This window comes from Phoxinus phoxinus (genome assembly GCF_949152265.1).
Source record: "Phoxinus phoxinus genome assembly, chromosome: 4".
NCBI lineage: Eukaryota > Metazoa > Chordata > Actinopteri > Cypriniformes > Leuciscidae > Phoxinus > Phoxinus phoxinus.
The window spans coordinates 2516206-2531377 of record NC_136879.1 but is presented as its reverse complement, the minus strand read 5'-3'; the positions used below and the strand labels follow the sequence as shown (position 1 = coordinate 2531377).

General features: G+C 43.3%; 1 protein-coding gene across 1 annotated transcript; it reads right to left on the bottom strand.

The window, feature by feature from the left end:
* Window positions 1-1098: 1098 nt before the first annotated feature.
* LOC306996860 (uncharacterized protein) lies at window positions 1099-2990 on the bottom strand (the record flags this gene model as incomplete). The annotated part of the gene is made up of 5 exons (XM_079609763.1): window positions 1099-1459; window positions 1545-1840; window positions 1920-2094; window positions 2221-2568; window positions 2618-2990. The coding sequence occupies 5 exons, from the start codon at window positions 2988-2990 to the stop codon at window positions 1404-1406; spliced, it is 1248 nt and encodes a 415-aa protein (XP_079465889.1). The 3' UTR covers window positions 1099-1403.
* Between the last annotated feature and the right edge of the window lie 12182 nt (window positions 2991-15172).

The following is a 15172-nucleotide window of genomic DNA, read 5'->3' as shown; positions in this document are numbered from 1 at the left end:
ACATGGTTTGATTACATGATCAGATCAATTAACCCTTTAACCAGTTTAAACCAATTTAATAAAATGTGTAATTCAATTTGAATTATTGTCACAGTAATACTTGAAAAAAGGCAGACAAGAAGTAAAAATATCAATCAACAAACACAACTTTATTTAGAACAACAAATATACAGATTGAATTTCAATGAAAACGGGGAAAAAGGAACTCAAACAAAATGAACACTGGAACAGGATGAAAAAAAAAGTCTCAAAAAAACGAACACTGGAACGTCAGATGGAAAAAAAAAAGTCTCAAAAAACGAACACTGGAACCAGACAAAGACTCAAAGTCATTAGAACTCAAAAAAGGAAGCAAAAAATGAACGCGACGCCTATCTCTTTTGTTGGCGGTTCTTCATGGCCTTCATTACTCTCTCGGAGGCCTTTTTTCGGCGGCTGATACCGACAAGCGTCGTGGAGCTCGGGGAAAAGAAGGCCTTCTTCACCTTGAGCGGCAAAACGTGCCTCTGGCTCGAGGCCAATGACTTCAAGGGAGTCAGCAGCACCATCGCTTTGCCTCTCCGGTCCGGATACTTTCTTGGGGGGGTGCTCGGTCCCTGTGGCTCCTGCTCTTCTGGGGATCCCACAGCTTCTCCCTCCGAACCGCCCTTCTCCGAGGCCTACTCCCCGTGCTGCGCAAGGTGAAACAAATACACACAGACAAAGACACGGTGAGCGATCGAACATGATGTTGCAAACGGTTATGACGCTGCAGTCAAAGGAAGTCAACTTACGTCGCTGGACTCGGGGCTGGACGTCCCAGACTCCTGGTACTCCGGGCGAGTCCCCTCTGGAGTGGTGCTGCCCGACGTGAGCTCTTCCGGGGACTTGGGAGCTCTTTCCTTCAGCGGTTGCTTCCCCTTGCCCTTCGCAGGCCGCTTGCGCTTCCCCCGAGGACGGCTCCTTCGACGGGGAGCCCCTCTCTGCACCCTCCAGGGCAGCGTCGAAGAGCCTGCGGTGCTCCATGGCCTGCTGCGGGGTCAAGTTGGCCACATAGAACTTGTCCGCCATCCTTGTGTCGTGGCACATGAACTTTTACAGCTTCACCTGACAGGTGTGGCTGAACTTGATCTGGAAAGACAGAGGCAGAGAAAAGTCAAAACCAATGCTGCCACCAGAGAAGACCGCCGGAACACGTGTTTTCCCGAGCGCCGAAAAACACTTTCGTGACTGGCAATGGACGTCCGGACGTCGGTGAAGGTGGGGCAGCCGGGAAGGTCCATGGACTTCCAGGCCTCCTGGAAGTAGTTGTTTAAGTTCTTGCAGGGGTTTGGGAGGAGGTGAAAAAGAAGTACTTGGCCGTGGGTCCGCCCGGCAGCTGGTCCTTCACCTTGAGGAACCGCTGCACCCACCCAAACTCCTCATCAGTCAATATGATCTGGGCCGACCCGAACGGCATGTTCGTCTTGTGATGAGCTACCTGCGAAGCACAACCTCAAGGTTCAAACGTCAGTTCGGCAACAGGTGAGTACCTCGAGTCGGGGAGAAGGTAAAAGACAACCTACTCATTAGCTCGGGGATGGCCTTGGCCGCAAGCTCCCGGCACCTCAAAAGGGTGGCCTTGCTGATGATGTTTGTCTCCTTGCCCTCCTTGACCGCGGTCTGGTGGACGGCCACGTCCCTCTTGAGGGACTTCCGCAGGCTCCCCATCTCCCTGCGAAGGCCGACCAGGGCTTTGCTGGATAGGCGGCAGGACTGCGGAGGGGTTTCAGAAAGGAACCGCATGAAGCAGCCGACGTTCAGCACATAGTGCTGGATGGTGGTCACCGCCATCTTGGCCTGTCGGAAGGAGCTGACCCAACTGCAAGAAGACAAACATGGTTACAGAGGCGATAGATTATTTTCAAACTGAGCCCACGACGGGAGAAAAAGTTACTCACCTGTGTATCCTGGCAGTGTCGTTCAGGAAGCGGAAGTCGGCCAGGTTTGTCTTGCCCCTCGGCATGACCGCCAGAATTTTTTTGATGCGGTACACCTGACAGCCAACGTTTTCCTTCAATTTGTTGCCAGAGTCCGGGCCTTCCCTGTGCCGCCTGTACTCCTCCACGATCTCGTCTGCAAAAAAAGAAAGAAAGAGCGAGAGAGAGAAAAAAAAAGAGAGAACAGAGGATAAGCAAAGATTTAGTGTTGGCACAGACACAAGTTAAAAATGATAAAAACAGATAAAAGCGTCACACTCACTCAGCACGGCCACGTGGTCGGGGTAATGGGGTTGATCTTCGTCGACATTCTGCGGCTGCTGACTGGTGGAAGGCTTCGCCCCGTCGACGTCAGGCTTCTCCTCACCGGTGTCGGGCAAGTCGCGGGGCTGCTGCATGTCAGAGGGCACTTCGGGGGAGGACTTAACGTCCTCTTCCACAGGGCCGCATTCCTCTTCTTCCGGGCCGAGAGAGGAGAGGAGCTTTGGGCCACCTGCCCGATTCGGGCCGAGCCCAAGGAGGTCGACCTCCTCTTCAGGATGCGATAACGCCTGGTGACCATCCTGAGCGTCTCGCTGAGGGTGTCGACCTGCCTGTTCAGGTCGCCCACCTGCGTTCTGAGGAGCTCCTTATGTTTTTTGCAGCCCGGGTTGTCGCACTCCTCCTCCAGGTCCTCTCCTCCATGCGCTGGTGTTGCTCCAGGTCGAGGGTGGACACCATCGGTACGGCCGGGTCGGAGGCCCTCAGGGCAGTCAGCTTGGCCAGACACACCCTCCTCTTGCAGAAGCGGAGCGCTTCGTTCTGCACCCCCACCGAGACCTCAGAGTGGGTACGGATGTGGCGGTCAAGCTGGTTGGAGAATTTCCCGCACGCCGGGACCGGGCAGAGGCCTGCACGGGCGTTCACTCGCCCCGACTCCATGGCCAAGAGCAACTTCCTCTCCTCCGGGTTCTTCACGCTGTGCATGGTGACCAGGAGCTGGCCGAGGCGGGCGTACGAGCGCAAACACAACGGGCACGTTTCCACTGGCATCTTTAAACGAGACAGGAGACGACGAGCTCACGGACTCTCTCGTTCAGTGGTCCAGTGTGGAGTGACTAGGGTCGACTCGCTGCCTAGAGCCTCTAATTGTACACTTACCTGTAAATGGAGTGCAATTTAAAGTTATTTACTGTACGCTTACCTGTAAATGGAGTGGATCATCCCACCTACAGCTTAATAGGCTTTCCGTGGTACGACTGGAAACATTACAGGTTGGAATTACAGTTTTTATTTTTAATAATTATTTTAATAATTTTTATTTTATTTTAAGATGAATGTTTCATTGTAAATAAAAATAAAATACAAAATGATACCTGTTATAACCTGTTATGAAACCATTAAAATATGACTCGCGAATGCCCTGTCGACGGAAAGCCTGTGTGGATCACTAGGTAAGTTATGGTTGGACAAGTGACACTTGTAACTTGTTTGACGTGACCTACAAAAGCTTTCCATGGACAGGTAGTATTAATTTTAATAATGCATGTAATTTTTTTCCTGTTATTAATACATGTTCTTGTTTAAAATATTTTTTGAAAATGCTATTAGTTTTTGAATATGTAAAAAGCGCCCCTAACCTTCAAACTTCATTTCAAAAGACGGTGAAAGCAGCTGCTCGAACCTCAAAACATACCAACGGAACCCTTCGACAAGGTAATTTTCAAAGTGATATTTTGAGAATATTTCAGCCTATGAATTATGACCTATTAACCCCCTGGGGTCTGAGGGGTTTTTGGGGCCCTTGAGAGGTTTTGACATGCCCTGACATTTGTGCTTATTTCAGCTACTTACAACATACCTTTGGCCAACACATAATTATGCTGTATTGCAGCACAAACTCTGCTACAATAATATGTGAGCAAAATGGAAGTTACATGTTTGCATTTTATAGAAAAAAAATATTATGCATGGTTAGTAAGTTTTGGGAAAAAAATTGTCACTGCAATGAGCTCATATAACTCATACTGAATAGTTTGGCACAAGACTTTTGAGTTACCATTCTTGTAGGCTAGAATGTTTACTACAAAATTATGTGAAAATCATTCTGATCACTCTTTCACAAAACAACAATATAATGATTTAAACTTTGCAAGTCAGTTTTTGTGCCAGTACTGCTTTATGTATAGGGGTGTTGATGGCCATGAATATGAATGAGGGGAGACAATAGACACTCCCCCATCCATGGCTAATGCCCCCATCACGGTGCTGTGAGGCAGAGAGGAGAATCTGAGAATGAGAAGACATTCAAAGGTTTTGTTTTTTAATCTGTTTTTATTGTAATTCCTCTATGTGGAGGAACTAAATGTTGTGCCTCACAAGACCACAGTGCTACCGTACATATATAAACATATAGTACCAGTCAAACGTTTGGACACATTACCATTTTTAATATTTTTAATATTTTTGGAAGATGGCTGCATTTATTTGATAAAAAAATACAGAAACAACAGTAATATTGTGAAATATTATTACAATTTAAAATAATGATTTTCTATTTTAATATACTTTAAAATATAATTTATTTCTTTGATCAAAGCTGAATTTTCAGCATCCTTACTCCAGTCTTCAGTGTCACATGATCCTTCAGAAATCATTCTAATATCATGATTTGATAATCAGGTATTATCAATGTTGGAAAAACAGTTATTATTATTATTATTATTAAAAAGAAAAGCATTTATTCAAAATAGAAATCTTTCCTAACAATATAACTTAACACATCCTTTAAAAAAAAGAAAGAAAGGTAGTGTATACTGTTACAAACAGACTCATGGGCGAATGTGAGTAAACAGAGGTCACTTGCGGTCCAGTTTCCCGGGCAGGAATCACGCAGTCTGTGCAACCATGTCAACATCAGTCTCGGTTTTCCATGACAGGGTGGACTTGGACCTGTTGCTTGTTTGCCATGGCTCTTTTCGGGACAGGTGCTTGGACATGTTCATTGTCACATCTGTTGATAACACAATCAAAGAAACTGTATTATTATCGCTATCAATCACTATGGCCATGGATTAAGAAAAAGACAACCGATTTTGTAATTTCACACAAGAATAGGTAGGCCCTACTTGTATATTATGACGAGTATATTATGTATATTGTAAACACAATTACATTTCATCAGTAAAATATTACGTCTGTGCACTTACCATCATTCTCGATTGAGAACTGAACGACACCTGCGTCCTCTGCGGTGCTGGAGAAGGAGACTGTGATGCAAACACATTCCTAAAAAAATAAAAACAACTGTGTTAGCATACATTATCCAAAGATGGGCGATTAATGGGTATGGACGCACAATGCATGTAGTCTTATATATCTGTTGATGGGCCATAGGACGGAGAAATATCTATTTATGGGCCATAGATCGCGCTGTTGATGGCCATTATCTGCGCACGCATTTAGAGCATTTCAAACATTTACACCTGTATTTACAATCATCTGTGGCAATATTTTAGCGTGTGTCATAGGCTAACCAAAACCGAACATTTATATATAAAATAATGTCTAGTATTTAGACAGTATCACATTTTACCGGAGGCTGAAATATATTTGCACGAAATCATATTTACACCTAAGCAGATATTCGCAAAAGTCAGTATTTTTAGCATGATAATCAGTGTCATAAGCTAATCAAAACGGATTGAAATATAATACAAATATGTTTAGAGAGTAATATCACATTGAAACACGACCATATACGAATGTTAGGGATATTGTAAGGCAATCTTTCCTGTAATATGTCAAAAGCTAACGAAAACTAAGCAAAATATAGTCTGAAAATTCACATGAGTTCTATATAATCAGAAAAGAATTATATAAACACTAAACAACTTACTCGAACTTGTATCCTCTGTAGGATCAATTCGCTCTTGAAAATGCAGCCGTTCTCCGTCTGAGATGCAACCGTTTCTCTGAGGAAAAGGTGAATTCTTCCTCGCTGTCCATAATCATCTGGAGGACGACTTTACCGGAGAAGCGTGCCATCCTCAAAACGCGATGAACTATCCGTGAATCTGACGAGAAACTGCGTGTTTTCATCATGGTATTGATCGGAGGGCGTGTGCGATGCGTATAGATCACCTCAACTATTAGCATGTGAATAGCGCCGGGGGGCGTGGCGGCATCAGCTCATTAAAAATAATGAAGAGAGAACGAAAAACTGCGCCTCTCCTTGGTTTCAAACGGATTACATAAACTAAGAATATGTGTTTTTTAATATAAATTACTTCATTTAAAAGAAGAGAATTCTAGCTTCATAAAGACAAATGTCTCGTTCCTGAGTGACAAGTATTCGCTGAGTTACACAGTTCATTTTCGGACGCGTTTCAGAATGGACTTCCCTGACAGAGAGAAGGCAGAACTCGCATCATGTTTATTTTTCTATATTTGGCGAAAGACACAACACTTTGTTTTTATTGTGAGTATACACAAAAAAAATAGAAACTTAACTGGATCGAATGATGTAAAACACTTAAATGTAAGATCAAAACCAACAAAGTATTTTGAATCTCTTTTGCACTGATAAGAAAAAAAGCGAGCAGATCACGCCGGCGTGATTGCCGACCCCAGGGGTTAAAAGCCATGTCCCAACACTTCAACATAAATCAAACATAGGCCTATACAATAGCCTAGTTTAAAACCTAGTTTAACTTTTAAACGTTGGAAAGGTCACGAAAAAAATACAAAAACAATAATAAATTAAAAAGATGGCGCATGCTCTGCTGCGACAGCACGGCCTGTACTTTGTTTGACCCAGTTTGATTTATCTCTATTTTTCTTTAATTTTATTTTTCTTTAATTAGATTATTACTTTTGTGTTAAGCTACATTGGATGAATGAACAATGATTCCTCGTTACAAGGCGATTACCATTATTGCCCTAATCTTAACGGCATGGCTGATCTGCGGGAACCACGCACATACAACAGGCACCTGCAACAGGTTACTTACCTACAGCCGGGATGAGCTCTTACTGCATCGGTCCTCATTGGCGTTTAACATCAAGCCTGATGTGGTTTTGCCACCGGAGCTCCGGCCAAGGAAAAGAGGAAGACGTGGGGGCATTCACTGCAGAATCAGGAAACGTCCATTTAAACCTCCTCTTCCCTCCATCATACTATCAAATGTACGCTCACTTCGTAATAAAATTGACTTGTTGCATCCCAGATGTCGACTGGAAAGGGCCTTTAGGGATATTTGCATCATAGCCCTGTCGGAGACATGGCTAGACCAGTCAATCTCGGATGCTGAAGTCAGTCTGGACAATTTCACAATAATCAGGGCAGACAGAACCGAAGACGCGCGGCGGCGGGGTATGTTTATACATTAACAACAGGTGGTGCAGTAATATTAAAGTTCATCACAAGTCATGCACAGCCGACTTGGAGATATTAACTGCCCTTCGCCCTTATTACCTGCCTCGGGAATTCCCTGTTGTTGTGGTCAGCTGTGTTTACGTACCCCCCAGCGCTAATATCAACACAGCAGCGGAGCTCATGGCCAGGGATGCTAATGATAAGTTATCCAGGTATCCCGGCGCTCCACTGTTTATTCTGGGGGACTTCAATAAATGCAAGCTGGATTGTGTGTTGCCATCTTTCCAACAGTATGTGGACATCCCGACCAGGCGGGCAAACATCCTGGATATGTGTTACGGCAATGTAACCGATGCATTCCGTACGTGTTCATACCCCCCGCTGGGAGCAGCTGATCATAACATTGTTTCTCTACTTCCGTTGTACAAACAACAACTGAAACAGCATAGACCACAAAAATACAGCGCCCCGCAGTGGTCAGATGATGCTATCACCTGCCTACAGGGCTCCTTGGCATGTACAGATTGGGACATTTTTGACGGGAATTTGAATGAGAAAGCTTCTGTTATTACTGACTACCGGTATATAAATTGTGTAAAAACATGCATACCTGTCAAAATAGTGAGGAGATATCCCAATTCCAAGCCATGGATTACCCCTCAAATAAAACAGTGTCTTAAAGATAAACATAAAGCCTTCAGAGAGAAGAATTGGGCTAACCTGAAACTGGCAACCCGCAATATAAAGAATTAAATATTCAGAGCAAAACTGAAATACAAGGACAAACTGGAAAATGAGTTTTCCAATATGAACACAAAACAGGCGTTTCAGACAGTCCGGACAATAACAGGATGTGAACCCAAAAACATCTCATGTGCAAACACTGTAGTCGACCAAGCACTATTTGTAAGAGAACTTAATGCTTTCTATGCTCGATTTGACAAACAGGATTTTTCAACTAAATGTGAAATTCTCTTGAGATCCTTACCTCCTCCAGACCCTGATGCATTGCCACCATTCAGTGTGGAGGAAGTGAGAAGTCAGCTCAGCAGATGTAAGCTGGGCAAGGCCCCGGGTCCCGACAACATCTCGGCGCAGGTGCTGAAGAACTGCGCTCAGGAGCTCTCATCTATTGTTCACTCACTTTTCAGTGAGGCTTATCTCACTGCTACCATACCTTTCATATGGAAAAAGTCCATTATAATTCCGGTCCCCAAAAGGCCACGGCCCAGTGAGCTCAACCAATACCGACCTGTTGCCCTCACATCTATAATTATGAAATGCCTGGAAAAGTTGCTGCTGAAAACCATCTTGCCAGCTGTTAACCCACAACTGGAACCCCTTCAGTTTGCCTATAAGGCTAAAAGGGGCACCGAGGATGCTGTAGCCTGTCTGCTGCATCTCCTCCTTCAGCACCTGGACTCTCCAGGCAATTTTGTCCAGATACTTTTTGTAGACTTCAGCTCTGCCTTTAATTCCATCCAAAGACATCTGATGATTCAAAAACTGTATCACCTCAACATTTCTACTCGACTGATTCAGTTCATACACAACTTTCTTAGCGACAGGCAGCAAGTAGTACGGATGGGCTCAACTACATCTTCTGCTCTCACCATCAACACTGGAGCACCGCAGGGCTGTGTTTTAAGTCCTTTTTTGTATACACTTTACACAAATGACAATATTAGTCCATTATCCAACATCAAATATTTAAAATACTCAGATGACACAGCTATCCTAGCCGTGCTCAGAGATAACAACTCCGTTATGGATTATCACACCACTGTTATGCACTTTGTCCAGTGGTGTGAGGATAACTATCTGAACCTAAATATTAGCAAGACAAAAGAGCTGATAGTCAACCCCTTGTTACCACAGTGTCCTGTTGTTATCCATAATCAGACAGTCGAAATAGTGGATAGTTTCAAATATCTGGGAGTAACAATAGACAACAACCTTTCCTTTGATCAGCACATCACGGACATACATAAGAGAAGTCATCAAAGAATGTCAGTTCTATCAAAGAGACTCAGGAGAATTATTGAATGAGATAGATTTATTTTGTGAAAGATTACAGACGGAATAAAGTAGACGCTCGACAAGCTCCGTCTCAGTTCATTGGCGTGGGCTCCGTCCTCCGTCTGGGTCTGCGAGTGAACCGGTAGGTCCTGCCCGATGGTCTGGGCTGGGCGGAGCCTATACCCCCAAAAATTAAGGAATAAGTGATGAATTCCTTACGTACCTAAGAGGATTCTGGAAGTAAGCGGGGAAATTAAACAACATGTGAAAGCTGATAAATGACTTCAAGAAAAGCCTACGTATCTGACGTGCGATTAGAGCGATGAAATAGTTGAAATTAATAGCGAGACAGAAAATTAAGTTAATGGTACGCTGAGCTTAGGTAGCTATGTTACGACTCCTAAATAAGAACCAGATCTACGACTGGCAAAAGAAAGTGAAGATTATAATCGAAACCTCGATAGGTTTGAATAGAAGCCTCCAAAATTGGAAATGGTAGGCTAAGCATGGAATCTTTGATATGCTTTATCATGATCGGAGGCCACGGTTGGCCTCAGAACCTTGCTTTGCTAAATCGTGAATCTCGATAGATTACGATGCCTCGATAGGCTGAGATCATGCATAAGAATGAATATCTTAGCCTGAGATTGGCTATGAAAATATAAACCATAGAAGGTAAAGTTAAAATTAGGTCCGTGATAACCTTCTGTTTAAAAGTGACTAATATGCTGTCAATGTGCCGTTCCCGGGTGCTTCGATAAGCAGAGATGGGAGATTGAATATTGGTATCTTCAAAAGCTAGAAATGCTTTGTGACTGATGCCCGTGATCAGCGTGAAGTAGTCTATTGTTTTATAGAGTTACGTGGAAACTCACTTAATATTAATGCCTCGACGGCCGAATTTTCGTGAATAAACGAAAACAGAAGCTAGCGGCACGAGCATAGGAGGAATGGTTTTAAACATAAATTATCTATCCTGCCGACTACGCCAGAATGTAGCGGCACGGGCATAGGTGGAATGGTTTTAAGCATAAATTATCTCTGCTAACGACTACGCCACCCTGGAATCTTGCCAGGGACAATAAAATACAATTTGTTATTTAAGGAAACACAGGTTCGTCCACAGTAAGACGGCAGGAGACGTGGGTACAAAAATATAAAATTTGTTTTATTATAGATAAATAATCAATATAAAAATGCACATACATCAACAGCACTCAATGTAGACAATTTTGTGGTTCAACAAACACACATGGAGCGACCTGAGTCAGCGGGACAGGAGCCGAGGCAGAGCAGTGGATAAGGGCACGTAAGGCCTCCACAACAAGTCACCTTTTGGCGTACACCTGTGCATATACACTCACACCAGTACACACACTCACAACACTCAGCACACAACACTCGTGAGGGAGACCACCACCAACAATCCGCCCCTGCTTTGTGCACTCAGCTCCTGGAACAGAAATGTCACTGTTGAAACACACTCAGAATTGTCACTGTTGAAACACACTCAGAATTGTCACTGTTGAAACACACTCAGAATTGTCACTTCAAGAGACAGAAATTGAAGTAGAGATATTCAGTTTTAAGTTTACCAGATTACCTTCTGAGTCAAAATACAAAATAAAAACTAATACAAATGAAAAAGGAAACTTTCCTGGTGTCACACAGATCCCTGAAATAAAGGGCTCACAGAGATGCACACACACTAAAATTAACACAAAAGGACAGCGATTTCAGTCCTTTGTCCACAGCAGAACAAATGAAGCAAAGCAACAGTAAAGCAGCAACGCCTCCGGAAGTAGTCCCACACAGTCAACCGCACGGAAACTAATCGGTGGTGCAGACGCGACCAATCGGTCCTTATTGCATCTTTTAAGTGCGATCTCTGGGAACCAACTCAGTCAGGCAACAAACACGCATGTGGGCTGAAAACTCATCTCGTCTATCAGATGGACAGCAAGCATGCACATCGGCGATAACTAAACATTACTGGCGGGAAGCATCAACACCCATGCTTTGACCATCCAGGGTAGGCTACAACCTCAGCCGAATGCCAGCCGTGATAACTTGCATGTCGCCCTGAATGATGACACGGGAAGGGGCGGTGCCTCGTGACACCAAACACTCTAACCAGCTGGTTTATATGCGCTACTACAGTTCACTGATAGGACAAGCTCAAATTAATTAATCAGCCACCTGCAGGCAGGATAAATTTCATTGACCTGCCACAAGAAGCTCGATAGCATTACTGCAATGGCTACGTTAAGCCGCGAACCAATGTGGATGTGATGGAATAGGTTCGAGATAACCTTACGTTTGTGAATGTTGGGACTGCTGCCGGGACGAATTTGCAATTCGATTAATTCGTTCGATGGGGCCTCGATAGGCAGTATTTGCTCGTCGAGAACAATATCAGAGCTTCGATATCTTAATGAATTGATATCGAAAATCGAAGCCGCGGAGGCTAGAGATTGAATATTGCGTTGCTATAAAAGACACAGTGGACACAGTCAGTTGTGGATTAAAATAAACTAAGCGTTAAGAAATATTTATAAGAGCTATCGTTGAACCGTTTAGTTAATAATAACTGAACGAATAAAAGAAACCTTAATTTACAACGTATGAAGACTAGATTAGTTATCAGCGAAATCAGATTTATGATCGGTCTAGACGTTCTAATGCATTAACCACCACCAGTAGCTAGCGAATAAAGTTACCTTCAAGGTTGAGAGGGCTTGTTGAGCATTTAGAAGGACGTGCACCTCGGATCGGATGTAAGTCTTGTAAGCCGAGGAAGACCATCTACCCAGCATTTGGATAGTGGAGTCGGGGACTCCGCATTCATCTGCCGTTGTTGCTGCTCCAATGCGGAAGGAATGCCCAGTCTATAGCCGTGGAGGAAGTCCGCATTGCTTTAGGACAGAAGCTAGATGAGTTCTGAACCAGAGCTTTGTCATTGGAAGCCCGTTCGGTAAAATAAATAAAGGTGAGTTTATTGAAAGGCGCGGTCGTGCTTTGAGATATCTAACCATAGAAGAATAGGGGCAATAGGAATTATTGATTTTAGAAACAGAAATGCTAACGCCCGATCCGGAAGAGTCTGTTTTCGAAAACTTAAGAAAGAGATTAAAAAATGAAGGATAAAGGCGTAAATCTGAAATAGCCAAGCCACGAGCCAAATTAAAATTATTTGAGTCAGACGCATATTCCCCTAATCGTAAAAACCCGTAAAACGCGGTTAGGAACGCAGCTTCTAAAAGGATGTTAACGTATTCACAAAACAGATCATTGCGTAATGAAGATACAAGCTTGTGCAGAAGAGGTAGAGTAATGGGGAGGCGTTTGTCTGGAGTCTTTAGATTGGATTTATCTATGCCTTTCAGTAAGTGCCGGATGGTGCGTATAGAAAAAAGACTCGGGAAATTGGGATTATAAAATCGTGCGTGGAATTGAATGCCAGCTAGCAATTTACGAATTGTGGCAATCTTCAGATACCAAGAATCGGAGCAATGGACTAGGAACGTGCATACTGTCGAAATTAAGATAGGCATTAAGGGGATACCGAACGAAAAACAAAAAATGATAAACCGGGACCAAGCAGAATTATATGATTTAAGTGTTAATGGAGATACTCCTTTAGAGATATAGACCCTGGCGGAATTTAAAAGGTTATCGAATTGAGAGTTTAGTCTAGGATCAGCTCGGCTAGGTCCGGACAGGGTGTTGGATTCTGGTTTGCTTCTGGGCGGAGACGTCTGAAAGCCTGCAAACGAGAGCGAGAGAGAGCATCAGCAATGATGTTAGATTGTCCTGGAATTAGGGGTGTGCGATATTACGATTTTTGATCGTGGACGATTAAAATGTCTTTACGATCTGCTTTTGAAGAAATATCGTAGGATCGTCCATTTTATCAGTTTGCATTTCTGGCGCCTCCGTCTCAACATACTGTACAGCGCGACGTATATCCACATGAAATGCAGAGGAACGGGACACTGTAGTTCATAAAAATGAATTATTTGCATGTGCTTTAAAGCCTTGCCGGTTAAACATGTCATTCGCTGCTGATGCGCTGTTCTAACGGGCGCTTTTCTGAGCGCAATAGACCCGACGCGCGCACATGCACTAAAAGCCTGTCTAACAGCACCCGTTACTGAACTAAGTTATCTTATTGCGCTAATACTGTCAAATACACACAAGATTTACATAAACAAAGTTGGTTATGTCTAAAGTGAAAGAACAATAGAAAAAATGAAGAAAAAATCTGCCTTGTCAAATGCGTGTAGACTCGTTGCGCGCAGATCTTAAAGTGACAGTAGCCCTAATAGTAAACATGCAGCCGCTTTCCTTAAAGGGACAGTTACCCAAAAATAAAAATTCTGTCATTATTTACTCACTCTCTAATGTTGTTCCAAACCTGTATTAATTTATTTCTTGTGCTGAACACAAAAGAAGATATTTTGAGGAGTGTGGCTAACCGGGCGGTTGCTGGTCCCCATTGACTTCCATAGTAGGAAAAAACTATTAATAATAATAATAATAATATATTTATTTTGTATAGCGCCTTTAAAAGTAGCTTTCTCAAAGCGCTTTACAGACAAGTATAACAACAATTGAATAAACACAATGAAGATACAATAAAAAATAAAATAGAATAAAAAAAAAAAAATAAACACATAAAATCAAGTTCAGGTAAAAGCAATCCTAAAATAAAGAGTTTTAAGACGAGATTTAAAAGTCACTAGTGTATTTGCTTCCCTGATGTTGGCCGGGAGAGAATTCCAGAGCTTAGGAGCATAGACGGAAAATGCTCGGTCACCCCACGTATGAAGCCGTGTCTTCGGAACAACCAAAAGACCACTCTGTGAGGAGCGCAGATTGCGACGTGGTGTGTAGGGGATTAATAAGTTAGTCAAATACTGGGGTGCCAGATTGTGCAGAGATTTATAGGCCAGCAAAAGGATTTTAAAATCAATACGGTACCTAACAGGTAGCCAGTGCAGGGACTCCAAGACCGGGGTTATATGGTCCCTGGCCCTGACCCCAGATAGTACTCTAGCAGCTGAATTTTGAAGATATTGCAATTTATCCAGTGATGATTTAGATACCCCAGCTAGAAGACCATTGCAGTAGTCAATGCGCGAGAAGACAAAAGAGTTTATCAACTTCTCAGCTACCGAAAAGGACAACATAGGACGTAGCCGGGCTATATTTCTGAGGTGATAAAAAGATGTCTTAACTGTGTTCTGGACAAAAGGCTCAAATGACAGTGTGGCGTCAAATATGACACCCAGATTTTTTAATTTGGTCTTAAACTCCAGTGCAACACCATCAACAGACAAAGTAGGAGACCCAACCTTTCGCAGTTGATGTGGAGTTTCCAAGGAGCATAACTTCTGTTTTTGAGCCATTTAGAGACAGAAAATTATTGGACATCCAAATCTTTATCTCAGCAATACAGTTAGAAAGATGCCCAACGTTCACTTGCTGACCCGGTCTAGTATGTATATAAATCTGTGTATCATCAGCATAAAAGTGATAGTTAAGGTTGAGCGATTGTAGTAATTGACCAAGTGGATAGATGTACAAACTAAAGAGTATGGGACCCAAGACTGACCCTTGTGGAACACCCGTATGAACAGAACCAACTTTGGACCTATAACCACCCATAAAAACAAATTGACTGCGGTCAGTGAAATAGGACTTAAACCAGTCAAGAACAGTCTCTGACAAGCCAAATACATGTTCGAGGCGATTTAGTAGTAGGGCATGGTCAATAGTGTCGAAGGCTGAGCTGAGATCCAAAAGAATGAGAATGGACGTGGAGCCGGAGTCGGAG